This window comes from Prionailurus viverrinus, chromosome F2 (genome assembly GCF_022837055.1).
Source record: "Prionailurus viverrinus isolate Anna chromosome F2, UM_Priviv_1.0, whole genome shotgun sequence".
NCBI lineage: Eukaryota > Metazoa > Chordata > Mammalia > Carnivora > Felidae > Prionailurus > Prionailurus viverrinus.
In genome coordinates, this window is record NC_062578.1 from 78,795,736 (window position 1) to 78,823,458 (window position 27,723).

The window sequence follows — 27,723 nt, forward strand, 5'->3', positions numbered from 1 at the left end:
TCGAATGGGTGCCGGGGGCTACACAAAGGAAGATGCCCCACCAGGTGGAGGCTGAGGCTGACATTCCCATTAGCGTGGTGTCCCTGACCCCTTGCCCGGTCTCTGAGACATGGTAGGTGCTTGATAAATATCTGATGAGTGAATAGACTGACGGCAGCATCTCTGCTCATGGAGACGCATCGCAGTCGAGAGGCAATATGATGGTGCATTAACAGCAATAATGAACGTCCGTGCCTTAGCCATGGGACTCCGGATGCTCGCGAAAGGGATACGAGGATGTTTACAGTAACAAGGGTGAATTTAAAGCAAAGGTGAAGTACAAAGCGCCCAATAAAAATGGAAGCAGAAGAGTAGGAAGAATGGCATATATAGGAGGTGGGAGACTTTTGCCTGGAGATCAGCCCTGTGCCTCGGTTTCCACCCCACCCAGCCCTTGCAGACATATGCCTGCCTCCAGCGAGGGGCTGTCATGCCACAAGGCTCGGCGTGTAAGGCTTTGTAAAGCTCAGCACTTTGTACACATGTGCTTTGGGAGCATCACTCCTTTCCAGGAAGATGCTGGTTTACAACCCTCTGCCACCTGACTTAGCAGGAAAGTGGCCCCAGAGCCACAGTCTGGAATATTCTCTCAATGACACACTCCTGGGTCTGGAAAGTATGTTCTACGTCACATGAGCATGGAGGCATTTCACTTTGGTGGCCAACACATTCGTCTCAGGCGCATTCATCTGCTCCGGCAGAGCACGAGTCCCCCCCTCCCCAGCATGGCTTCTGTGATTTCCACAGGTGAGCCAGGGGCCAGGGAGGCTCAAAGCATCGGGTGGAATGCATCTGTTGGAAAGTTAAATGCCTAACGTCTACTCGCAAGGGCTTTTGTCCTCTCGCATTCAGATGTTCTCGGATTCCACGGTTTCCGACAGGTGCTCGTTCAACAAAGGTCTCCTGAGCACACTCGCTCTATCAGGCACACGCTGTGGACACAGAAAGACCACGCCCAGCCCTGCGAAGCAGCAGACTGACCGGGCGGGGCCGTGGCAAGAGGCTGCCCAGTCCTATGACTGTAGACACAGAACTAAACCTGTGTCTCAGCCTCTTCACCTGCAAAAGGAAATCCCACACGGTGGCTGGTGAAACTGACGGAGCCCTTGGGCGTCCACGGCTTCATGGAACAGGTGTTCAAAAACTCAATGCGAAATGATTGGCATCATACTTTACACGCTATTCCGGAATTTTTAAAGCTTCGATTACTGCTTTGCCTCATGCACTAGATCCCACGACCCACCGAGGAAGAGGCCAAGGTGCATCCATTTGGGCCCCTGCGGCACACGGCGGGGGGGCGGCACTGAGTCGAGACTAAAGCATGTGGATGGATGAGCACGCGATGTACCGATGCTCCTGCCCACGGAGGCTGAGCTCTGAGGACCAGGACACCCTACGGCCTGTGCTCATCCACCAGGCTGCCATCCTCTCCCCGGGCAGTGGAACACCACCACTGATCTCAGTGACGCTGGGAGTGCGCCGCATCCCTGGTGGGAGAAAGGGATTATCCTGGTTTCGAGAATTGGATTCCTGATACTGAGCACTTTATTAAGTGTGACCGCAGATCTTACGTGCCAATCTTGCCAGGCCACAGTACCCAGCTCCTCAGCCAAGCATTATCCTAGGTGTTTCTGTGAAGGTATGTTTTAGATGAGGTGAGCATTTAAGTCATTAGACTCCGAGCAAAGCAGATTTTCCTCCATGGCGTGGGTGGACCTCGCCTCATCAGTTGACGGTCTTAAAAGAAAGACTGACCACCCTCTGCCACCAAGAAGAAAGGATTTGGTCATTTGGTCAGCAGACTGCCTTTGGGCTCAAACTGCAACTCCTATCGTGTCTCCAGACTGCTGAACTAACCTGCAGATTTCAGATTTGACAGCCTCCAGAAAAGCATGAAACACTCCCTTAGGATCGATCTGTGCGTGCGTGCGTGCGTGCGTGCGTGTGTATGTACACATACACACATCCTACTGGCTCCGTTTTTCTGGAGAATCTGGACTAATAAGTCAAGTATGTGTCAAACGTCCCCAACTGCACCAGGCAGTGACAGGGATATCACAGGGAAGATAGCAGAGAAAGGACTAAAAGGGACCTCCAGCATCATCTTGTCCAATCCTCTTTTACACATGAGGAAACTGAGACCCAGAGAGGGCAATGATCTGACTCAAGGTCACACAGCAGGTTAGTGCCAAAGCCAAGAACAAAACCACACCTAAGACCCTTCGTTCAATGTCCTACCCACAAGACCACACTGGGGCTCTTTAATTATGTGGATAAACTAAAAGAAAAATAATCCAACAGAGGGTTTTACTGAGCATTTTGTGCTGGGCTCTACGCTCCAGGCTCTTACATGCTTATTTCATTTAATCTTCTCAGCAACCCTGCAAGGCAGGCATTAGTGTCCCTTTTTGACAGATAAGCCGCAAATCAGAGAGGCAAAATAATTCCCCTGGGGCAGAGCTTGCCGGCTCTTGATGGGGAGGGGACGGGAGCTCCAACTCTAATCTGAAGCCCCAGCCGCCTGGAGCTGGGAAAGAGGAAAGAGCCGGGATGCACACAGGGAGGGAGGGAGGGGCCCGGCTGTCGGGAAAGGGACCCATGATGTTTCATGCGGTCAACTCATTCTGCTATGACGCTCTAGCTTCTGCAAACGTCTCTGCACAGAAAGGCTTATTTTGAAGGCAACACCTGGTCTCTAATCCTTTCAGCTGATGCTGCAATCTGCGTGGATCCCCATGTTATTTGCTAATGCACTGGGCTTCCTGGGGATTTGGATGCACCGTTCCTAGGGGAGGCAGGGGGAGTGGATTTTGTTCTCTGCTCAGCAGCCGGTGCCTGGTGGGAAGGCACAGGGCGGGTGCGCAGCACTGAGCCCGCATAATTGGATGGGACCCAAATGGAAAATACACAGGGAAAGAATCAGGTCCCGAAAATAACCCATTGAGCTAAGCTCCATGAGCAAGTTCACTGCTGAGTACCCACAAATAAGCTATTTTATCTGACTCTGGTACAAGACAGGGATGTCTTCTTTGACACACATCCCCAAAAATAGCCAAGAAAAGAAACGGAAAGGGGAAGAAAAAACTATACTGTATCATGTTCCTGCTATGAGTCTATTTTGGTAGGCTTTATACATATTAACTCCTGAAATCCTCTCTAAAAGCAGGTATTATCCCTTTCTCAAGTTGAGAACCTGAGTTTGCAAGGGTGAATGAACGCCCTCAAGTCACATGGCATTGGGGAGTGTGGCAGGTGCCTGACACCATAATCTTCTCTCCCCCATGTCACACCGTGTCAAAGGCAGAGATCTGGCTGGGTCATGCTCGGCTTCTCGGATGCGGCAGAGTCCGTGTCCCCCGCCCCAGCCCGTCCCAGGTCCCGGGTTCTGAACAGTCTCCAGGGGCAGCCCCACACAGTGCTGGGCCCAGGGATGTGCTGGTGAGTGAGTTGGCCTCTATCCGCAGCCGCTCAGAATCAGGCGGAGGAGAGACAGAGATGCCTAGAGCCAACCACGGAGGGAACATTTGGGAGAGACAACTTATTCCTAGGAAATCAGAGAGTGCTTCTCACAGGTGGTGGCATCTGAACGAGGCATCAGAGGATGTGCATAAGAGTTCCTTCTGGGAGATGCTGTAGCATAATCATCCCCACGTGTTCCCGTGGACCTAGAAAAGGCCCTTGTCTTAGAACATGTGTCAAAAATGTTTTGAACCGATCTCTGACATTCCCTAACGTCCTACGCCACATTACCTGGGAAATGGTCTGAGCTGGAGATTTTCAGGTAGATCCTCTGGGGAGGCACATGCGGGCGAGTGAGAAGTCGGCTGAGGGGGAAGCGGCCCTGGCCCTGTGACGTGGTCACAACGAAGGCCTCGGTCTACCCATCAGGAGTCTGGAGAGGGGCTGGGCCTGCAGCAGGGGGGCTGGGGCTGATCCACGGGACGCACACAGCACCCGCTAACAATGGAGGGTCAGTGCCTGGTCTTGGGGATACGCAGAGGGAGCAGGAAGTCCCGAACTCCCACCCCCTTGCTACTATCTGCTGGGTCCAGTGTCAACGCTGAGGACACGGGTGCCTCGAGGCTCGGTGGCATCTACAAGTGTTTGGAGCCCACCACCGAGGAAGTTCTATCTGGCTTTAAAGGCTGCTCGTTCCTGGGCACAGAACCCTGCCCCGGGTCCGGGTCACCTGCCCCTCAGGAGGGTCTCAGAAGCTCTCTCCTCAGCTCCTTGCATCGTGAGAACACGAGACACCGCGGCTGGCACCAGATGGAGACACGCATGGCTCAGCCACCTTTGCGGCCAAGCCTCCTGGCTGGGCCACAGGCAGGGAGAGGTGATGTCACAGGAGAGCCAGCAGAGCCGGATATGTGAGGAGGGGGCAGGGCTGCACGGGACAAGGGGGTGCCTCTTTCGTGTCTGGGTAGGCAGACTTCCACGCTTCTACTGTGGACTGTGTGACAGCTCACTGGGTCAACCCGACGGGCTACCGGGTGCCCAGACACCATGTAAAACTTTATCCCGGCTGTCTCCGTGAGGGTTTCTGGAGGGGACTGACTTGAGTCAGCGGACAGAGTTCATGCCGATCGCCCTCCTGAGGTGGGCGGCATCAGCTGACCGGCTAAGAAAATGCAGAACAAAAGGGGACAGTGAGAGAATGTCCTTTCCCTGCCTGCCTTCCAGCTGGGACACCCGCGTTCTCCTGCCTGCCCACTTGAGCTCAGACCAGAGCCCCCCACCGGCTCTCTCCCGGGTCCTCGGCTTGCAGGGATGGGTCATGGGGATGCCTCAGCCTCTATCATCACGTGAGCCAGTTCTTTTCAACAGATCTCTTTATATATATTGTGTCTACATAAATATGTCACCGCTAGTTGGAAATACTATCATCTGCCCCTCCATCTATCCGTCTCTAATGCAGGCTGGTTATTTCTGAGCAAGTCCCTCACAAACGTAATGACGTGTTGGCTCAGGAGAAGTCTGGGCACAGCGACCCTGAGTGTGGCCAAAGCCCTGCGCCTCACAGAGAGGTAATGACGGGAGTTGGCTGGGAAGAAGGAAGAAGGGAACGGTCAGGATGTGCATATTTATTGAGCGCCTACTGAATACCAGCACTGGACTAGGACCTTCACACTCATCACACCGATGGCTTCACACACAACCCCAGAAGATTACTGAATCTTTGTGAGTCCACTCTTCAAGGGGGAAACTGAGGCTCAGAGAAGTGAGCAAGTGGGAGATGGAGGCGGGCGTTGACAGGGGCTCACGGCCGACGGGCTGTCCAGGTTACCATGTGGTCCGGGGGAAGCCGCTCACCGCGTGCCCTTGCAAGGGACTGCCCAGAAGAGGACCCTACAGCGTCCACCCCAGGGTCCGGCATGAGGAATATGTTTCACAGAAAGGAAGGAACGGACGGGCGAGAGGAAGGGGCCCACACGCACCCCTGCGAAGCTGCATCTGGCCCCGGGGCCACGTCCCGTGTGGACCTTACCTCCGAGGAAGTCGGCTTGCAGTACCCAGCTCCGAAGACCAGGTTCTCCAGAGAGAGGCTGGACTGCTCCGGTCCCGCGTCTGGGCCGCCTTTACCAAGCCAGGACCCTCTTCCCGGACGGGTAAAACTGAAAGGCGGGGGGTTGAAGAGGGAGAAACAGTGTGAAGAAAGCGATGGTGCTGTTGGCTCTGCCCCTCCGGGCTGTCAGTGGGACACGGGGAGATAAGCCACTTAGAAGGAGCAGTTTGCCCCTCAGGATGCCGGCCTGACAAGGGGTGCACCCGGCACGCAATCCTGGGAAGCGAAGACGGCACACAGCCTGCTCTGTGAACACGAACATGCCCGGAAAGGCCAACCGTGCACCTGCCGAAAGACACCGAGGCACAGCTCCAAGGCCCCAGGACCAGAGGGACAGAAGGACGGGGGCTCCACCCGCTACTGTCTGAGTCCTGTGTCTGCTCCCTTCGGGGCACAGTCTGGGGTGAGCTCCTTCAACCCTTCCCCTCCCTGAGCCTCCATTTGTCCTGTAGAAGAGCGTGAGCATCACAGGTGCTCAAGGCATCTCCCTGGAAGGATCCAGTCCAAGCGACCCACATCCCTGCTCAACGCCCTGACGGGAAATAAAGTTCATATGACGCTTTTAATTCATGTATTCAAACATGTATCCGGTGAGCGCCACAGGCCTGGCAGTGAGTCAGGTGGCAGGTGGCAAGATGACGGAGGCCCAGCCCCCTCTCTGTGAAGACATTTTGCATAGAGAGGGAGGCAGAGGGGACACCACGAAGGTGAACTCAGAACAGGGCGCACGGGAGAGCAGTTTATAAAGCAAACCGGGGGGGAGGAGGGAGAGTCGAGGGGTCACCGATAGAGCATGGCCCAGGGGTCAGGGGCCGCCATCCAGGCTGGTCTGTCCAGACTGGGAGCCCGGTGACAGTGCCCATAAGCTCCATGACATGGGGAGGGGACAGCTCTTATGCCGGGCAAGCTGACACCAGCACCTTCACTGGGGCCTCTGAGGATTCTGTGAGACTGGCCCAACGTGGCTTCAAGTGCAACGTCAGACAAACAGCAGTCATTCGATACAGGCTCCAGCTGATGTCGATGACACCACAAATACAATAAAACCTTACACAATCATTATTATCTTTATGTAGCCACCGCTGCTGATAACACACACCTAATCGAATAGAATATAGTCATTACTCTGATTTGTTTACTGCGATTTTTTAAAAATTTTTTGACCTTTATTTATTTTTGAGAGAAACAGAGACAGAGTGTGAGCAGGGGAGGGGCAGAGAGAGAGGGAGACACAGAATCGGAAACGGGTTCCAGGCTCCGAGCTGTCAGCACAGAGCCCGACGCGGGGCTCGAACTCATGAACCATGAGGTCATGACCTGAGCCGAAGTCGGACGCTTAACCGACTGAGCCAGAACTGCAATTTAAAGCAAGGGTACATTTTGGCTACAACTGGATCAAAGGAACATTGCAGGAAAACAGAGAACATGTGCATGAGCAGCGATGCTCATGGCATATTCGGGGGCAGACTGCAAGTTAGTAACTGGAATCACTAGCTATTTTCCTGAACTGTGGCCTTGACTGACTCTTCCAGAGGATCTGAATCCCCCCAGTGGAATCCACCTGCCCCCTTTAAGGCTGAAACACTGGAGTCTCTTCTTGAGGGTGTTTCAGGGAAGGCGGAAGGTCTTTTGAGGTTAAATTTTAATTTCTCACCTGCTCCTTCCTGATTGGACTTGAGGAATGCTGGGAAACTCACTTTTCTGGAAATACCAGAACTTGCCCCATTTGACAGGTGTTTCCCATCATTTTAAAGGGTTGCCTTTGTTCCCAGCCACTGTGAGGTAACTAATAGAAATCCTTCCTATAAAACCCAGAGAACAAAAGACAGTTCTATTTTAACTGCCATCCCTGGAGAAGCCAGGCTCTGACGCTGAATGTCTCTGTGCGCTCCATTCGATTTGCAAGGAGCTGTTTCCATCAGAAGGTTAAGTTTTCTACGAGGAGTTTCCAGGTCCCCAATCCTCGTTAGAGAGTATCAGGGCTCCCAGAGGCAGGAAGATGGCTTTTCACAGCCATCTTGGGCAACATGGACACTTAGCTCCTAGCTGGACCCTGGCTCTCGTCTCCACCCTGATATCGCTTCCAGCCCAGCCGACTCTGGCCGCAGGAGGGATCTTTACAAAACACAGGTCTTACTGGGTGATTCTTCTGCTCTTATCCTTCAATGCCTCCTTCTTAAACAATGAATGGATTTTCAATTCCTCAATGTGTCATTCGTTACACTGCTAAATGAGACCTTTATCCTTCCAAATTTATTTCTCACTGTGCTAGACATGAGGCCGAGATCGGACCCCGAGATGTGCGCATGGCGGGCGCTGCATAAGTATTAATCAATGGAATGCATGGCCAAGGGTTTATGTGTGCTATCTCATTTACTCCTTCTAATAACCTTCCCGCACAAACTGCAACAGAAACTCGGGGAGCTTAAGTCATGTGCTGGAGCTAACGCACTCACTCAGCAGGGGGCTCAGAATAGATCCCTCTGACCCCAAAGCCAACAGTTCAACCCCACCCTCCATCACATTCCCACTCCCAGGATGGTTCGCTTGCTGAACTAGAGTTACTTACGTATGTTTCTGCCCTGCCAAACTCTAAGCCTCTTAAGGTCCCAGATCTGATCTGCTCATCCCAGAGCTTCCTGGCTTGGCCTTTCCAGAAATGGGTCAAGCTTAGGCCACCCACCACTAAGCAAGCACATGGTCACCATGTGCAGCACAGACGATGAACTTCATCTCACTGCACTCTGTTCATCTCTGCTGGATTAATATCACTGCCCATTTCGTAAGTTCCCTCCCTCCCTCCCTTCCTTCTCCTTCCTTCTTACTTCAATGTTGAAACAGATGTCTAGAGCGGTTACACATCACTCAGAGGACCCCCAAAAATTACCTGGTGGCTGCAGACAACAGGACGGGCCTGACTCCAGCTGAGGCACAACAGCTCAGTCTCAGGCCCCAGAACCACCTGCAGGGCACTCCTCTTTCCTACCCTGGGCCCAGGGCTGGGGGGCCCGGGGCGGGGGATTGGGGGGGGAGGGCATGGCTATCACCTCACTTCCAGCAGGTGACAGCCAGCCACTCATAGGACACCACCTCCCGCCATCAGCCCCGTGTCACTGACGGCAGACTGTGTCCTGAAGTCTGCATCAAGGCCACTTTTTGCCAAGCCTCAGAGCGAGCACACAGCCAGGGAATATCTCTGCAGGATCCTCATGCCCGCCCCCCCTTTCTGGATTCTATTTTTCCTGCAATTTCCCAAATTCAGGTCTGCTTTCCTTTGATTATACCTATGATTGCTGTTAATATTTTCTGCCAAACTCTGAGCAGCACTTGGCGTATAATAACACCATAAATGCAGACAAGGAAGTCTATCGCAACATCTCCTTTGCTGCCCCCGTGGGATATATTGTGCATACCCTAACACTGGTCCTGGGGCACAGCAGGCCCTCGATATAGCGATTGAGGAAGAACAATGAATATTCCCATGGTCTTCCTTACAGGGGTGTCTCCGTTTTCAGGGCCCAGTTTGGAGGAGCTCGACCCTAGATGGGCAGGAGAATGTCCACATTGCCAGCGAAGCGCTGGAGGCCAGGCACGGCACACGCACAGCCCATGATGCCAGCCCCCTCCACCCTCAGTGCCCTTGGCTCCTTTCATGGGCTCTGAGCTAACTCCCCAAGGGCTCTCCCTACGTCAAAACCCTACACTGCTCAAGGCCCAGAGTATGCAATGCACCCTTTCTTTCAGAAACCTTCTCACCATGCTCCTTAGCCCACTTAGTCTTTATCTCTGGATGACACTTCTCAGTTTGGGGATTACGGTTGATTGGACATATATCCATCCTGTCCACCATTCAGATCAGTGTCTGAATTAGCCCCCACAGCAAGCAGAGCCTGGGGTGGGGCTCGGCTGAGGGGCACGGGGACTGGGTAAAGGCCTCCAGGAACGGCATCTGCGGGTCCCGTCAGCCGGCCAGGATCCCAGCTCCTTTCCTAGTGGCTGACCCCAGCAGGTGATCAGAGCCAAGCTCTTACCCAACCATCAGTGGGGACTGGAGTCTCATGCATATTAACCACCAGCAGTGAGAATTTCTCCTTAAAAGGGGCACTGGATCGTTAGTTCCTTCCCGAGACTCCACATCGCAAGATTCTATCCCTGACTGTCCCTTTGCACGCATGACCACCTCATGCCCACGCACACGGGCAAGGTTAGGAAGTGACCTGGTGCACAAAGCAGGCCATGCCAGGCACACGAGGAACATGCTCACTGTTGCCAGCTCTGTGGGATGTATTAAGCCTCGGTGCATCACTGGGCTTCACTGACAGGGTGAACACAGGGCCATATGGGTGGCCTTGCATTTGAACACATGGCAACCTGGGGAGGGGCGCAGAAAACAGAGTCCCTGTCCCGTGCCTAGCCATTACCCTTGTTTGAGAGCCACTAAGATCTGTGCACGGGACACGAGTGCTCCTGGTTTAGAGAGGAAGACTGTGCATCTCAGGGACACGTGGTGACTTCTCAGAGAAGGCACGGTTAGAAAAGGCAAAGCCAGGTGCAGGGCCCAGGTCCGATCCGAATCTAGTCTTGCCAGGTCTAATCCGTTGTTGGCAGATTCAGCCCCTTGGCTCCCTGCCCACGCGCCCTGGACTCCTGATGCCCTCTCCGCACCGCCCACCGCCCACCACTCCCCTGCCCCCGAGGGAGGCCCAGAGCCTAGACCCTCCTCCTGGGAGAAGCCCCTCTGGTCTGCGCCCATCGATCCCGGCCAGCCCGGCCCCCCTCAGCTGCGCCGCGGAAGGACTATAACGAGAAATCCAGGCAGCGCCCCACGCCTCCGCGTTCATGTTCGTAATTTCATACCTGATCAGGGGCTGCTGCAGAGCCACCAGGGCCGCGTGGATGGTCACCGAGATCACCGACAGGTGGAAATAGTCGAACATGACGGGGACCTGGTGGTGCAGGCCTCTTCGGGGGTGGAAGTGCAGGCCGAGCGTGCGGCTGCTAATCAGGGGTGCCCCCGCCACGTCCCTCAGCCTGGAAGGCAAGCGAGTGAGCCCAGGTGAGTGATGGCAAGCTATCGCTGCTGTCACCCAGGCAGGTCTGCCTGATGGCCCCACCCCGGGCCAGCCACCACGCACGCATCATCTGATCTGTCCCCTACAATCACCCTGTCTGGTTTGAAATCCCTGAGGCTCCGAGAAGGAAGAGAACTCAGGAGGCATCACACGGTTACTTCTCAGCAGCCCCGGGGCTCATGCTTTGCTGCCACTGATACCAAGCACCCCCTCCGCTGTCAGGCCAGGGACGGAAAGACGCTCAGACCCCTTTTCAGGGCTCACGTCAACCCTGAAGCCCTGGGCCTCCCTCCCGCCCACGCTGCTCGTCTCCCTCCACCAACGTCCAGCACAGCACTGCCTCGTGAGTCTGGGTTTTCTGCCAGAGTCCTACCTCTTATGGCCAGGAAATTCAACTAATTCGTCCTTCTGTCTCAATACCTCGCATTGTATCTGGCAAACTGTAGACGTTGGCCAAATGTTTGCTTATGGAAAAGAAGAAGTGGCCGACCAAAGGAATAAATGAGTCCCAAAGCATAATGGCTGAACAGTCTGACGAGTTTCGAGACAGATTCCTGCACCTTTGCTCTAGCATTCTGTCACTGGGGTGTGTCTGATTCCTAAGAGATGAACTGGCTGGTAGGCAAGGCCCAACAGAGCCATTGGTTATAAAAAAAGGGGCTGATTCTTCTCTAAATAAAACTCTTCCAGTGCTAACCTCAAGTTCTGGAAGCCTATCACTCCGGCTCTCTAAGTCTCTCTGAAGCAGAGCACTTGGGAAGCATGGATGGGGCATCTTCCACGGGTAGAGCCCAGAGCTCAGAGAGTATTCGGAGGACAAACTTCTCCTTCCTCCGTAGATGGAAATGAGACACCGGGAGAGGAAGGGAAGGGAGCGGACTCCCAAGACCCAGCTCAAGGGGCTGGAATCCCCCTGGAATCCTGTCGCTTGGCTTGTGTGCAAATTGGCAAGTAAATCACTGCAGCCCAGGGTGACTCTGTAAACAGACCACAAACAACAGCCTCCTCTCTTACCAGGCAGAAACCTGATGGGGATGGGGAAAGGGGGTACCTCCCGAGTCTCAGAAAGCCATTCGCATTTACATTCACTTTAATTCTGACCATAACTTACTGAGGCCTTACAATGAACGGAATCCAGTGTTTTTCCCCTTAATCCTTATGACCGTCATATGAGGTCTTACTAGTATTATTCCATTTTCAGATAAGGAATCAAAGCCAGCATGGGTTAAGCGACTTGTTCCAAGTCACGAGACAAAACTGAAATGCTAGGCCCACGTTCATCTGACCACACAGTCCCTTCTGGGCTACTGGACTTCATCACTTGGAATCCATTCAGACACAAGCTTGTGGGAATCACAGACATATTCTTAGGCTAGAACAAGAGGAGGTGAAGCACACGTCAGGGGAGCAAAGGTGTCAAAAATGTTAAAAGAATTTAAGCCACATCAATAGGAGTAAAGAACTCAGATTAAAGGAGGTGATAGCTGCTTTGTGTTCAATAATGGATAGAACCAATCGATGGAGATAAAACTCAGTTCGTGGGGGTCTCAATTTAGAAACGATGAAGGTCACCCTGAGCACTGAGTTCCTATAAAGGAACCAAAAAGAGATCAAACACAAAACACAGAGAAAGAATCCTGACATTTAATTGGAGATGAAGAGATGACTTTATTGAAGAGTCTTGTTTATCTGATCTTAAAGGGTCATCCAGACTGAGAATTTTCCTAAGTGGTTGCAAGGATTAAAATCAAGGGCAACCGAAGAAAGGCACACAAAAAGGACTTGTTCCTTAAATAAAGAAGAACTTCCTCATAGGCAGAACTGTCCAGCGACAGAGGGGATCTGATGGTAAGGAGTGAGCTTCCCGTCCCTATGCAGGCATGTGCTCGTGGGCCTTTGCAAAGTAGCAAGTGCAAGTGTGAGAGGGCCGACTGGAGCAGGGTGATCTTGACTTTGGCCCTTCCAAATCCCTGATATTCGATGCCATGCTTCCCTATTTGGTCTCCACTCGGGCCTACATGGTTCTAAAGAAGCCATCTGCCTGGGTCATGTTTCAAAGCCTAATGCGTATCCCCAGGATGTGCTACAGACACTGCATCATCCTTAAACCCAATTTAGGAAAATGAAAAAATATGGCATTTTGAATTCTTCCCCAGTCCCTGGCTTCCTGTTCCCCTGAGCTAATCTTGTACTCCATGAAAACCCCCTGCTCTGATTGTTATTAAGTGCTCTGTATTACAGACAGGAAGTGGCACGTGGAAGCCCGGCCCCACATGCATCTAGGAAGCCACAGAGAGGAAGAAGACATTGATTCGGCAGACCACACACTTGAGATACTGTCTCTCTTAATCTTCATAACAGACTTGTGAGACATGGGTTCTATAATAGTGTCCATTTTATAAATGAGGCTGTTGAGATGTAGGAACAATTCAGGGATTCGACCAGCATCTCGTGGCGGCTGAGCACAGAGCCTGGGCTGCTGAATGTCCTACACTTTGGTCCCATCTCCATGAACTCCCATCTTGATGGCAAGATGGTCTCATCTCCTGGGTCTGCCATGACTTATCATTCAGACTGCCAGGCAGGCGGGATGGAGAATGACTTCTAGGCCGAGCATGGAATCACTTGCAGGGTTCTCTGACTGCTTGGAAATGTCTACCGTGGAGTAATGGATGAATGTCTTTGAGGAAGCAGGTACAGGAAGATAAGGCAGGGTGGGTTAAAGAAACGGGCGGATGATCGGAATCGCAGATGGTTGAGGGGGCATATGGGAACAGAGGCAGAGGCTTAACTTCTGAGTTTATAGGTTAGGAAGAAAGCCAGCTTCTTGCAGGAGCTCTAAGCTCAATATGGTGCTGGAAGAACAAATCCTGAGGAAAATAAGATTTCCCAAGCGTCCACCATCTCACAAAGAGGTAAGAAGCAGTGATGAGGGAAGCAAGTGGCCTGAGGGCCTTGGGGGCCAGACAAGAATGAGGAATCTGTGACATTGAGCCCAGACACCATGGCAGGACCATGGACAGATACCTCTGACAACCCAAACATTAGACATGCCCATCCGCACATCAGCAGATGTCCGTTCTCAATGCGCAGACACATCAGGTCACTGACATCTCAGAGCACCCCATGTGACTCAACTCCTCACATTATGGAAACTCTGTAATAACCAGACACATCTCAGGGATGGGACAGTCCTTGAGAAGAGGGAGAAAGTTCCAAAGGGGCATCTGAACTCTGAAGGGATTGGGAGGTCGTTCTGACAGCATTAGACCATTGGCCACCTGGTTTTCTATTTTCCATAGGAGGATGTGATGCTTCTGCTGAAAAGTTTGTAGAGACCAGAAGTGCAGATTAGCTTGTGAAGAGTGGTCAGGATAATTCTCTGCGATTCTGCTAACAGAACAGAGGGAAAAGGAGTGTCTGCCCCATAACTGTAAGCCTAGTGAGAGGGAACTTCAAGTGTGTTTGCCCTGTGTCCCCTACAATTGGGGGAACATAGGTCCTGGTACCTGAATCATCTTGCATATGTCCTCAGGGGAGAGGCTGAGGGTGGCTGGATTGGCCAAAGGAAGAGTGAGCAGGATTGCAGGGGAACAGGGTTCCCCACCCGAGGGATTAAAGTGCCTTTGTTCATTTCCCAAGGACCAGATATGGGTTTTTTCAAGAAGAATATGCCAAAAGAGCTTCCAGCAAGGAGTGAATGGCCCAGGCACAGGAGGCATCTACATCAAAGAACTACAGTGGGGGAGTGAGCAAGCTTGCCTAATTAGTGGGTATATCCCCAAAGAATGCATAGGGATACCCCAAGAGCAAAGGGCGCAGTGATTCAAACTCTACTGAGCCTTGCCTGCAATTGAACCTGTCCTATATGACCTCTGCTCCTCTGTAATCCCTTAACTCCTGACTGAGCGTGACCTTGTGAGACCCACACGCCCCTGCAGGGAAGGAGGCAGGAACAAAGAAGAGGCCTCCCACCGCCCTGCTCCTGCCCTGGGAGTTTCCTGACCTCAACAAGCCTGAAGCTGGGGGGTGGCAGAAGCAGGCAGGGGAGGGGGGCAGTGAAGAGGTCATAAACCGGATGAGAGGTTAGAGTTTTGGTAATACCCTCGAGTGGCCTTCCTGATACCTGCCTGAAACAGGGACCATTTATTTATGACCTGACGGAATCTACAGCTGACAGCCTGCCCAGAGTAGCAGGAGGGGGATGCCATGGATCAGGCTGAGAGGAAGCAGTTATAGGAAGGAGGAGCGTTGTCTCCTGCCTGTTGAATCGGCACGTCACAAGTCAACGGGTTTTCAATTTTCAGAGAGTTGAAGCACAGGAGCAGATATTTGGGACAAAGACGTGGGATCCAGGCAGCCTCTCCTCTGATTCAGAAGGAGCCTTGAGGATTGCAGCCTCATAGGGTCATCAATCTGAAGACCTAATTAATACTGCACCGGAAACGAATGGAGGTGTCAGGTATGAGAAGGTGCTAGATACTAAAGGCAAGCAGTCAGGAGTTGTCTGTGCACCCAGCACTTGAGCTATCTGCCTGAAAGGCACGCGGTCTACAGTGACCGTGCAGACGCTCCCAGCCCCACTGCTGGGAGCCAGGCATCTGGGAAATGTTCTGAGGTTCAAGGCCAGGAGGTGCCCCAGGGACGAGGAAGGGTTGGAGGAAGGAAACCAGGATTTGGAGACTTCAGGGACACTCACTGCTGTTCACTGTCTGTAAAGTGGAGATCCACCTTGAGCTGAAAATCGACTTCACTTAGTGCCTCTTCCACCTGCAAGAGAAACAAAGTGGAAGGGATTTAGCAGTCATACCTGGCCCAGATGAAAAATGTAGCTGGCCTAATTCCCAAAGTTTAGGAAAAGAACCTCACTGCCACGTTAATGTCATTTATTCATAAAGCAGAATTCCCATGCAGAGTCCATAGAACTCTGGTTGGAGGGGAGATCTGTGAGCATTATGAGGAAATCAGAAGGAAGGGATTTATGGAGTCAAATGGGGGAAAAAGCCAATTTGCAAAAAAAAAAAAAAAAAAATGTTAGGCAAGTTTTCTATAGCGCAGGCCTTTTGAGCACCTTACTTCCCAAACAGATTTGATCTGGAATCCTTTTCGGCAGGAGGGAAGTGTTCTGTAGCACCTGCTCTGGGAAAGGGGGCTGTGAACTTGCCCGGAAGAAGCCCCCTTTGGCTAGCGATGGGAAAATGCTGGAGGTGACATCATCTCTGCCCTCGGGCACCCTCGCCAGGTGGGCGAGGCTGTCCATGTGTAAGCGGGGAATGCTGACACCCAGGAAAGTGGGGGTCATCCCCCAAGAGGGGTCAGCTTCATAAGAAAGCAGATCTTTCTTTTTTTTCTTAAGCTTATTCGAGAGAGAGACAGAGAGGATCCCAAGCAGGCTCCGCACTGACAGATGTGGGGCTCGAACTCATGGAGCCAAAGACCAGAGTCAGATACTTAACTGACTGACCCACCTGGCCGCCCCCAGATCTTTCATTTTTGGCTTGAGGTCCATTTCATTCAACCGTTTACACTTTGAGACACGTTGGCATTTCCTATCCTATCCACAGCTGCTTTCATTCTTCACTTTCCTATTTTCCTCAATTATCAAAGGAATCTATTTGTTCTACCTGCTGGCTTCTCGCCTACATCTAAAAGATGGTACCCTCTGCTCCTCTTTTCCCACTTCCAACACCATCCCACCTTCAGGAAGGATGCCTGCTCAACACCAGATCTTTCCGCTGCCGCTGCTCAGCGGGGAAACCCAGGTGAGCACTGCACACTTGGGGCAGGGCATGAGTTCCTCCCCACACCCAGGCTGGACGGAGCCCTTCTACCCTGTAACCCACAAAACCCTGGTATCTAATTTCTATCTTGGCATTCAATGCTTCCTATTGTAATTGTTTCCGGCTCATAACCGGGAAGCCCGGGACCCAAATTGTTTCTGTCTAGTCCTCGCCAAGCTGCAAGTTGCACCTTACAAATTGCAAACATTCAAAAATCAGGCAACCTCACATTTCTATTGCAAGTTTCCAGCTTCTGTTAAAAAAAAAAAAAAAATCCCTGGACCCGGCAATGCAGGCCTGGCATTTGCAAACTTCACTTGGATCAGGCTCACGGTGTTCACTGACAATCCCCATCTGGCCTGTGGCTAAATCCCCCCCCCCCCCCCCGCCACAGTGTCCACAGCAATCAGTCATCATTAAGGGAGAGAGTAGTCTCAATTCATTCTGGATCCCCAGCTCTAGGAATAGAGCCTGCCACATAGAAAGTATTCATGTGTCCTGAGGAATAAATAAAGCTCTTCTCCACCCCCTCTCCTGTTGGTTTTTGTTTCTTTGCAAAATGTCCTCATCCTTCAGGGATGGAAATCTCTTACCCAAAGGCATCTTTGGAAACACGTTCCTGGTTAAGCAGAACTCAGGCACAGACATATGGATGGAATTTATCTTTAGGTCCCCAGGGTTTTAAAATGTGTTGGAGAAAAAAAAAGCATTTAAAAGTTAACATTTTGCTGGATCCAAGTGCTATGAATAACTTCCTCTGCTAGCTTTGTTTTGCATAATCACAAACCTTGCTTCGTACACACAACCCAGGCAGCTGAGCCTCCTGCCGCCCGTTCCTCGGAAGTGGGACTGGCAAAGGAAACCCGCCTAACCTCCTCCCGAGCGTGCTGGCGAGAAAAACTCACTGTAAGCCCCAGTTTTAAACTTGCTGCAATTCCTTTGGAACTAGGAGCGGAATCCCGGGCCAGGGTTGAGCCTGGCTATGGGTTTACTGATGTCTCAATAAATCTTGAATTCCAAGATGCTCCAGGATAAAGTCACTGGCTTCTCTAACCATTCAATTAATCATTGGCAGTTGGCTGCCTTCCCCTCCCTCAAAATACACACCCTCGTACATGGGCACGTGTGGAAAGGTGCACACACCTGTGCACGTCTGTATGTGCACACGTGCACGCCCAGCCACTGATGCATATCACTTGGTTTAAGACATCACCTCCCTTTAAGAGTCATTGTTTAGGGGCGCCTGGGTGGCTCAGGCTTCGGCTCAGGTCATGATCTCAGGGCTCATGAGTTCCAGCCCCTCGCTGGGCTCAGTGCTGACAGCTCAGAGCCTGGAGCCTGCTTCGGATTCTGTGTCTCCCTCTCTCTCTGCCCCACCCCTGCTCATGCTCTCTCTCTCTCTCTCTCTCTCTCTCTCTCTCTCTCTCTCTCTTAAAAATAAATAAACATGAAAGAAAAGAGAGAGTCATTGTTGAGCAGCAGGAAGCAGCGTGGTGTAGCACTGAACATAAAACCAGTAGCCTAGTATCCGCAGAAGAGTTCCTATGCAGCAGCTGACTGCCCATTCTGTCTTCTCCAATGTGGATAAAACGGAGAATTCAAAACTATTGTCCCTCATTCACAAATGAGAACATTGAGGCTCCATGTAGGAGTGAATTCGCAGTTCAACCTCCCCAAGGTCAGCTGGCGGGTGAGTCCCACAGCCCAGATTCAGTCAAGGGTCCAAAGCTTCTTTGGCCTTGTTGTGTGATTCCCCTCTGTGTTGTGGGTATGCCTTCCCTTCCTGGTTGCTTTCGACTCCACTCATGATGCTGACTCTTCTCCATTCTTAGCTTCTCTCCTGAGCTGCATCACAGCCAGTGGGGGAGGAGGCAGCTTCGGACATCGAGCTACATGTGTGAAATTCTTGGCTGTAGCCTGCACCAATCAGCCCCTCTAAACTGGTTTTCTCAGCTGTAGATGAGGTTAAATATTACTTCCTCCTTAGAGAGCACTGCTATTGTGAGACTAAGAAAATACACCCAAAGGGCTTAACACAACATGTGAGCCAAGACCATTCTTTTTTATTATTATTTTTTGAGTGAGAGAAAGAGAGGGAGAGAGAGAGACAGTGTGTGGGGGGGGGGGGGGCAGAGAGAGAGGAAGAGAGAGAATCCCAAGCAAGCTCCATGTTGTAGTGCAACTGACTCAATCCCACGAACCATGAGACCATGACTTGAGCCGAAACCAACCAACTGAGCCACTTGGGCGTCTCCAAAGACCATTCTTATAAATATTAGTTATTATTGTTATTTCCAAATTCCTATGGACCTGGCCACCAGAGGACCCTTCCTACACCAACTCCACATACTGGTCAGAAACCCAGGCTTTTGTGGTCAAACTGCCGGGGTTCAAATCTCCACTCTACCACTTTGGTAGGTGACTTTGGACAAATCACTTCTCTACATCGCTGTGTCCTCCTCCATAAAGCAAGTGTTGCAAAACATACCACAATACCGTAGTGATGGGCTGCTGAGACCTTCCAAGCAAAGCACTCAGTGCAACGCCCACCACACAACACACGTCGAATACATATAAGGTGGTATTAGTGTTAAGATCCTGTGGTTGTTACTATAACTCAGCCTGCATTTCTGTCACTTCCCAAAAGTGATCTTCTCCCAGCTACCCTGGACCGTCAATGGACCCCAAGCCCATTTTGTGGCCAAACCTTACGGTCAACTCCCACTGAACTTTCTTGACTATACGATGTGCTGCACCCCCCACACTTGAGCCCAGGTCCACAGGCCCTTGGCTGAAACACAGCTCCCTCTTTCCACACATCCTCACCGTTGCTGCCTCTGCTGTGGTGCTCGCCAACATCCGCGTGGACCCTAGCACTGCCTCCATGTCCTGGGGCTTTGGGCCCTACTTTCTGTCCTTTTGCCGGATGGACCTTTCCAAATCCCAACTCTCCTCCTCCTGATTCCTGAGCCCCCCCCCCCCCCCCCCCCGCTTTCACAACAGGTAAACATACGGTGTCCGGCAGGGCCTTCATGGTGCTAACTGCTGTGTCTTCAACTCTCCCGTCCACTCTCGCCCCTGCACCATCCTTCTGGAAATGATGCTTTCTTCCCCAGATGGGAGGTCTACTTCACTGCTTTTCCCCTGCCCTCTCTACCCTTGGTATCAAGCGCTGTTCACAGCCTCCTGCAGAAATTCCACCCATTCCATAACAATTCAACGCTTTTAATCAACTCCCTGCCCCCTCAAAAGAAAACCCTCTGCCTGACTCACTAGGTCTGTGATGGGCTCAAGAATCTGCATTTTGAACAAGTAACACCAGGAGACCGTGATGTGGGTACAACAAGGAATCACACTTTGAGAAATGCTTTTCTTTTTTAAGCCTATAAACACGCAGCCTTGTTGACAAAGACTTTTTGATGTAATCTGCCCCTCGTCCTCCTCAGGGCACCAAGCATCTTGTGGCTAGTAACTATCCTTTTTGCTTTGGCTGCTGGGAAACTTGGTGCTGAATGTGCGAGCTCCCATTAGCAACGCCTAGTGCCATGTTCATGCATTTCGGTCTGTTACGTTTAGCCCTATTTACATTTAGGCTTCCAGGCTTCCCCGCCCCCTTTTTGTGATTTTCCTTGACTCTGGCTCAGTCTGTTGTTATTGTTGTTTTTCCTTTTACTGTTCTATGCATTTTGTCAGCCTTTCCAAATCCTCTGAGGGATTACATGGTGTATATAAATTAAACAGCTACCCTACTTGGACACTCACTCTTTGCAACCGTCATGCAAACATCCCATCTTATGCCTTAAGTGGTGACTGCTTCTGTCCATGGCCATGTCTTGCACTGACCTGTGCCCTCCCAGGGTGGAAGGCATCTTCACATCTGCATTTCTCATAGCATGCGCAACGGTATGCTTGATGCATAGCCACCATATAAGTGTCTGTTGTTCACAATGATGGCTGTGCGCATGCCAGAACATGAACTCTGGACACCTGGCAATAAGCAGTGTTTTTGTCGTCCAAAGCAGACAGACACTCACTGGAAAAGAGCTAATGGAACCATTCTCGATATGAAACGTTTATGGACATACCCAATTAATTTTAATTGTCACTGATCTGGATATAATGATTAACTGTAGCATTCTTTGCTGCTGTATGGATTACTCCAACACAAATTATTAGTAGTAGCAATGAATGATTTGGTATAAAAAGGAAGCCACACAGACTCCCTGTTCAACCTCAGAACAGAGGTTTATTACAACCTGACCTGAGCTAAACTTGGGTGTTGGGAAGGCCTACAAATGCTGGGGTGGGAGCAAGTGGTGGAATTCAGATGGAAGATGACTGAGACACCTGAACATTGTCTGAACCCAGCCTCCCAATGCAACTTCTGCCCAGAAGGCCTTTGAGGTCAACACAGCAAAGGATGATGGTCGACAAGAGATACAGTAATGTTCACCTGCCAGAACCTAGGTGAGCCAAGTGTGAACACGCAGCCTGGTTTGGGGTTCCTTAAAACTCAAAACAATCTCAGGGGTCTCTTCCGAAACTGGGTCCAGGAAGGAAGCTGATGATATACTCAAAATGAGGAATCCATGCCGTTCAGCAAAGAGATGACTCACAAGGGTGCAGGGAGGGTTTATGGAAAGCCACGGATGATGGGCGGTGTGTCAGGACTGGTCACTGCAGGATGTCCTTGATGCCCTGGACCAAGAGAGGTGGGCCAAGCGAGTTATCAGAACTGGAGGGAAAGCTCCATGGAGCAAGCCCCCTGACCTGAGCTGAGACCTTAAGTAAATGTTTCACAACCAGTTCTCAGAAGGAAAACTAAAAACCCTGATGGGCAGCATTGCCGAGTTCTCTGGTATAAATCTTTCCACCACAACTGATTGCTGGCCACCAATGTGACATCACTGAGTGGGTGAATGGGGAGCTGGCAAAGCATGTGTACCTTTGGGTCACTCAAGCTAGCCCCAGCACACGAGCTAGCCCCAGAATAACAGCTAGCCCCAGCACGCCAGTGGACAAGCAGCCCTCTCTGGCCCAATGGGAGCCTGGGGAATGTACTCTCTGGCCCCACTCCCCTCCCTTCCTCCAATCACTGCCAGGCTAGACCCAAACAGAACCCAAAAGAGGAGGATGCGGCTGAGTGGTGCATGCGGTCAGCCCCAGGGTCCAGAGCAGGTGGGGAGGGCAGAGGGCAGACGCTCCAGTAGTCAAACGACACGCCCAGCTCGTGGAGGGTGGTTTTGGTCTTTTTGATTTCAATGACAGATAAAATGTTCGTGGGCACTGTGAGGGCATAAGGAAGAAGGAGACCAGGGTCACTGAAGGCTAACAGGCAACACTAGGGATACTCATTCCTGTTTGGAAGGAAGGGGGTCCCTCCTAAAAGGAGGAATTTCAAGTTCAGTTTGTTCACTACACCAACCAGGTCACCTGCTCGCATCTGCTGGGTAACTCGGACAGAGTCCCATGGCAGACGCTGGTGTTGCAAAGACAGACGGGAGACTCTGGCCCCGGAGAAGCTCACAGATGGGAAGACGGGGGACAAAATCTAAGACAAACACCGCGCCCTTCTGACGAAATCAATGGCTCGCCGTCACCCAATCATAACCTCCCCCTTCCCTCCTGTCACCCACAGCGCTAAGGCCGCCCTCCCCCACCACCTCTCTAACTTCACCTCCTGCCCCTTCCCTCCACTCACTGCGCAAGACATCTCGGCCTTATGGCGTTAGCTGGGACACACGGTACCTCAGGGCCTTTGCCCTTGCTGTGCCCTCCTCCAGGGATGCTGTCTTCCCGAGCTCCTGGCATGCCTGGTTCCTGGGCACGTGGACCCCAGCTCAATGTAGGCTTTTCAGGGAGGTCTCTCCTGACTATCCCTTGTCCTCAGGGAATAACCTCCACCCCGTGTGGAGGCTGTGCAGGAGCTGAGCGCTGGGCAACCATGAAGAGAAGTCGTCTCCCGGAGTTAGACCTCCTCCACTTTGGGACCAGTGATGGCTTTGCAGGACCCCCAATAGGGTGCCAGGCCCCCCCTTCCTGCCCTTGCAAGTGCATCTCACCACAAGTGGGCTGAGCATGTTGCCACGGGAAGCTCAGGGATAGGAAGTCCGTGACTTATTTATTTGACTACACTGAAATGTATTGATCTGCCAGTAAAATATAAGTCCCGAGACACCAGGGGTATTTTCTTGGTCACTATTTTATCGTTAGCCCGTCGTAGGTGCTCATCGGTGGTACTCAGTAAATCTTGCATGGATGGATGGATGGATGGATGGATGGAGGAAGGAAACATGAGCCACAGTGTTTCACCTGTAGCCACACGGTGGAACCTGGTCACTGCGTGGACCATAAGGACTTGGACGGAAAGGAGGGCCTGACAGGAGGAAGAGAGCACCTGGCCAGCAGGAGGCGCTCTGCACGCCATGTGGGGAATGTGAGTGGGGGGACCTGCTGCCAAAGGACCTTCCTAAAATGGGAATATACTGCCGTGTTGTTAAAGGCATTCCAGCAGGAAACGAGCAGCTGGAGTGCGACAATGGGAATCAGAGGCGGGACTGGGGAAGTGCGCGTAATGCCTTAGACTCCGAACATTCCCTCGAAACGTGCTAACCTGAGGAATAGACAGTTTTCTTTTTTTTTTTTTAAGGTTTATTTATTTTTGAGAGAGAGAGACAGACAGAGAGAGACAGAGCATGAGCAGGGAAGGGGCAGAGAGAAAGGGAGACAGAGAATCCAAAACAGACTCCAGGCTCTGAGCTGTCAGCACAGAGCCTGACGTGGGGCTCCATCTCGTGAGATCACAAGATCATAACCTGAGCCAAAGTCAGATGCTTAACCGACTGAGCTGCCCAGGTGTCCCGGAATAGAGATTTTACGATCAAGCTTCCAACAAACGGAATGAGACCCCCCAAGGTCAGTGGGCTTCACCTCATGCTGTTGCCCCTGCATGGAGTGCCCTTTCTATTTGTCCTAGTCTGAGGAACTCTTAGTTGGTGCATCTCAAAGCCAGCCCCTTGGTGGAAGCATCGATGCCTCCCACACAGCTCATCTCTCCAGCCTCGGGCGCCTTCGTTTATTTGTGCCTACAGCCAGCAGAGTGCACGTCACCTGCCAGGGTGCTGGCTTCTATACCTGTTCTCCTACTCGATTACCAAGCCCTCGAGGGCAGAGCTCCTGCCACTTTCTCCAGCTTTGTCCCTCATCCAAGGGCCCTGCCCAGAGCCCTGCACGGAGCAGACAGTCGGTGCCTGCTGACTGACTCCGTGACAGAATGCCTGCCCAAACAGATGAACAAACAGGCCAGGCAAGAAGGAATCAAAGCCTCAGGAAGTCGGTTAATGGAAACCGTGTGGGACATGGATGGAGAAAGTACATGAAAGAATGAGTACCGGAAAGAACAAATATATGCATGAGTTCTCTAAAGCCATGAATCCCTGTCAGACTTTAGGGCAAACAAAAGGTGGGAGGAGGGGACAGCACCTCATGGCTGGCGGCAGATTCCACCACTTACCCTTTCTCCGTCTAAGAGCAGATGAGCTCGGAAGATCACGGCGTCATTGATGGGCACCTCTTCATTCCTGTATAAGATCTGAAAGATCCGGCTGTGCACGGCGTTCTCGTGGGCGCAGGCGGAGTGCAGGCTGTTGCCGTCTGCAAAACAAATCCCAGTAAGAGCCCGTGAGTTCCAGTGCCGTCCTACACCCGCAGGGTCCTCAGGGGTCAGTCCAGCCCAAAGAAAGTAACGGCCCCCAAACGCACTGTGATGTCCAAAGATTGAAATCACAGAAGGACTCCTGTCGAGTGAACTGGGCTGGCATCTCAGAAGAACCTTACTAATCCCTTACAAACCCTACGATCTTGTCGTGCAGTGCTCCGAGGCTGGAAATCAGTGGCTGCTAAATTCCTCACCTACTCACCTCTATGAAGCCTTCCGTAATCCTCCTCTCCTGAAATCAGGGAGGAAGAGAAGAACAGAGAAGATACGGACAGAAACCTCTTCCTCCTCCAAGAACTCCCCAGTGCCCCTAGACTCTCCCTCCTGAAAATGTTGTTCACATCATGTATGACATGGAGAACACTCTGTCTTGAGTTTTAGGTACGTGTGCTAATCCTCATTGTATTAGACATCAAGGTTTCAAAGGAACTCTGTGTCTTCCAAAGCATTCCAAAGAAACTCCAATTCCTAAGCACTGTCTGCGAATCAAACTCAAGTTCAGGAAGACTCACCTGTCTGATGATGACAGGAGACTTTACTGCACGCACCGGCCAGAGGTATGGAAAGCAAGTGGGTGAACTTCTCAGAACCACTTAACACATAAACTGCACACCAGGGACAATATCAAAATATTCTCAAATAAGTAATGCTAATATTTACATAAAACAAAGCAATGATTACCTGTTCATAATAATGACCAACCACGTGGCACTTTACAGCTTCCAACAAGCTTTCACGTTGGCTACTCTTCCCTAATCCTTGTAGGAACTTGCTAGAGAAGATTTTACTACGGATGGAGAGACCGTGGCTCAAAGGAAAAGAGGCGGGCATCTTGGTGTCTGCCATGTGACGAGGTATTGCTTGGGTTTATCCTCACACCCATCTGTTTAGCAACCAAGGAAAGAAGTCTCGGGTGAATGAATAAAATGCACCTGTCGCCTAGCCAAAGGCAGGTCCTCTATAAATCACTACAGAAAAAAATAAATAGCATGTTTGCAAAGAGGGCCCAGAAGATAAGAAGAAAAATCAGTGCAACCAGCAGAGAAAAACAGCTCAACTGCCTTGTGCATTGTCCTCAGATGGCCTGAAGAGTCCCCTGGAAACAGGGACAAAGGGTCACTGCCCGCCCCCACCAGGGCACAGTGACACACAAACCAAGACCTGTCTTGTAGCTTCAGAGGAAGGAACAAAAACACGTAAAATCCCGGGTCATTACCAAGACTGCTCAGATGTGCCTGCTCTAATTTGCACTTCGTCATGAAGGAAATAAAATTACTGGGCTAATGCAGCCCTATTTAGACCCGTTGGATTCAAATTGATGCGGCCTTTAAATAGAAGTGATCCTTGTGTGCAAATGCCTTTCTGTTTTTATTTGCTACACCAGCCCTTTCTCTATCACTGTCAAGGCCTAGTTGATCTATCAGCCGGCCTGACAGCACGGCAGAGGATGGATGGGGTAAAGACTCTGAAGGTCAGAGCAGCACTGAGGCGTCCAGTACCAGGAGGGACAGCCAGCAAAACAGTTCAATCACCCAGCCTTCTTGGGCAGGTGACATCACCCCTTGTAATAGCAGCTTTCCATGTGAAAAACGGGCATATCCACCCTGACCTGGGATCCATATAGACACAAAGAGCATAAAATAAATCAAGCTCCTAAGACCAGGCACATACTGGGTGTGCAATACGCAGTAAGATGACGCTTTGTGCTCAGAGAAAGGTCTGGGCGCTTTCTGTCGAAGACAATTCCACTGGTCGCATTTCTATGAGAAATTAAACTTCTCTGATTTTTGAGCAGACTGTCAATCTAGACCACAAGACTCCATGGTATCTAGAGATCACCAAATCCCAAATGGCCCCATTAATCCCAGGATGAGGCATTTCTTACACCTGATGGGACTTCCTGTGTCATCTTCTCGTTACTATCAAGTAGGACATCAACAGGTGTCTCCTTGCAAGGGAAGGCTCGCCGATCACGGACACCGTTTGGGATTGTGGGCACCACTGATACGGTGCTTGCCTCCTCCCCTCAGTAAGGACCACCTTACCCATCATCTTGGCTCCCTCCTCCTGCACTCTGAAGGAAATGCTACTTTCTTCTCCTCCGCAAGGCCTCTTCCTAGAATTTCTAGGACTGGCTCTCCAGCTTATTTTATGCAGCCCCCATGGGCAGATGGAAGGTTCTTGTTCCAGCTCCCCCTCCTTCTATGCACCCAAAGATCCCAGGCACTGGCCACCCTGAGATGAAGAAAATGTGTGTTCTCTCCACCCTCAAAGACCCTGGGATACTTTGGGAGGCTGCCCTTTCCTGGCTGGGGAGTAAAGAGCCACATCTCTCTTTAGAATGTTTTTACTTGTCGGGTGAGCAGATTCTACTCAAGTGACCCAGTGAGAAGGCGGAGATTAGCGTCTCCCCAAATATCTGTCTGCTGTTGTGCGTGGCAGGGTCGGTACCATGCATAAGGATCTGAAAGGACAGTTAGAACTTCAAGAGGAAACAAGGTAGATGCCTGGGTGGCTCAGAAGATTGAGCGTCCGTCTCTTGATCTCAGCTCAGGTCTTGATCTCAGGGTCATGAGTTCAAGTCCCATGTCAGGCTCTCTGCACCGAGCGTGGAGTGTGCTTAAAAAAAAAAAAAGGAAATAAGGAAGTGGAAATAGGCAGAGGAAAGAAGGTAGGAGGAGGAAGAAAAAGGAATAGAAAGGAAAAGGAGAGGAGAAGAACAGGGAAAAGAGAATAGCGCAGAGGCAGAGGAACTCCTTAATGGCGCCCACTGTTCAAGGGATGAGTTTCAAACAGCTCAATCTGGAGTTTCAGGCCATAAGGCCAGAGTAAAAAGACATTTTTGGGGGGGGTTTCCCCCCCCAAAAATGAGTGATATCAACAATCTGCATTTCGGCAGTGTCTCCAAATGTCTATAGCTCGAATGATGACCTTCCCTCTGCCAGGCGCCCCCGCCCACCCCAGGGCCTCCGTGAGTGCAGATTACAGAGTGTAGGTGCTGTTCATCGCATGTGTACCCGGTGCCCCAGAATCCAGGCCTGCAGCCCTCTGGTGGCACATTTACTTGTGCAAGGAACCCCACCCCAATTCCAAGAACATGGCCATGGTTTTGCCTGCACAGCAGAGCCGCCCAGAGAACCAAGTGTGTGCTAAATGGTCAAAACTCCAGGAGATTCTCTTCCAACCCTCCAGGCCTGAGGACATCCAGGGGAGGCTTGGGCTGTTGGCAAATGAAGATGCTGAGAAGCTACCAGCGAATGTCTTCAAACCCAGGCCATATTCATACGTGAGAATCCTCTAACAGTTGGAGTAAGAGCGACTCAAAGTCAAGACCTCAGCTTTCTTATCCCGTTCTAAAGAACAGGACATCCGCAGTAAGGCAGACTTGCTTTCTAAACTTGCCCCACCATTTCCTCACCGTTGGTCTTGGGCGGGCCATGAAATCGGAGTGCAAATAAGGCAAGAATCATGCCCTGCCTGATCTCCATAGTGAATCTAAGACTCAGACGAGATGAGAAATAAAGGGGTACGTTTAACTATAAAATTCCC

The 27,723-nt window shown here is 51.4% G+C and overlaps 1 protein-coding gene across 4 annotated transcripts in view; it reads right to left on the bottom strand.

Moving 5' to 3' along the window:
* The window catches only part of FAM135B (family with sequence similarity 135 member B), a 281,764-nt gene that overhangs the window by 73,879 nt on the left and 180,162 nt on the right, over positions 1–27,723 (bottom strand). For all 4 annotated transcript variants that reach the window (XR_007148766.1, XM_047843019.1, XM_047843020.1 and 1 more), the window contains 4 exons: positions 23,971–24,110; positions 15,377–15,447; positions 10,463–10,636; positions 5,528–5,654 (listed from right to left, as the gene is read on the bottom strand). Coding sequence is in view for 3 of the 4 variants with exons in the window: in XM_047843019.1 (XP_047698975.1) it covers positions 5,528–5,654; positions 10,463–10,636; positions 15,377–15,447; positions 23,971–24,110 (512 nt within the window). In the remaining variant the exon portion in view is untranslated. The remainder of the gene's footprint in view (positions 1–5,527; positions 5,655–10,462; positions 10,637–15,376; positions 15,448–23,970; positions 24,111–27,723) is intronic.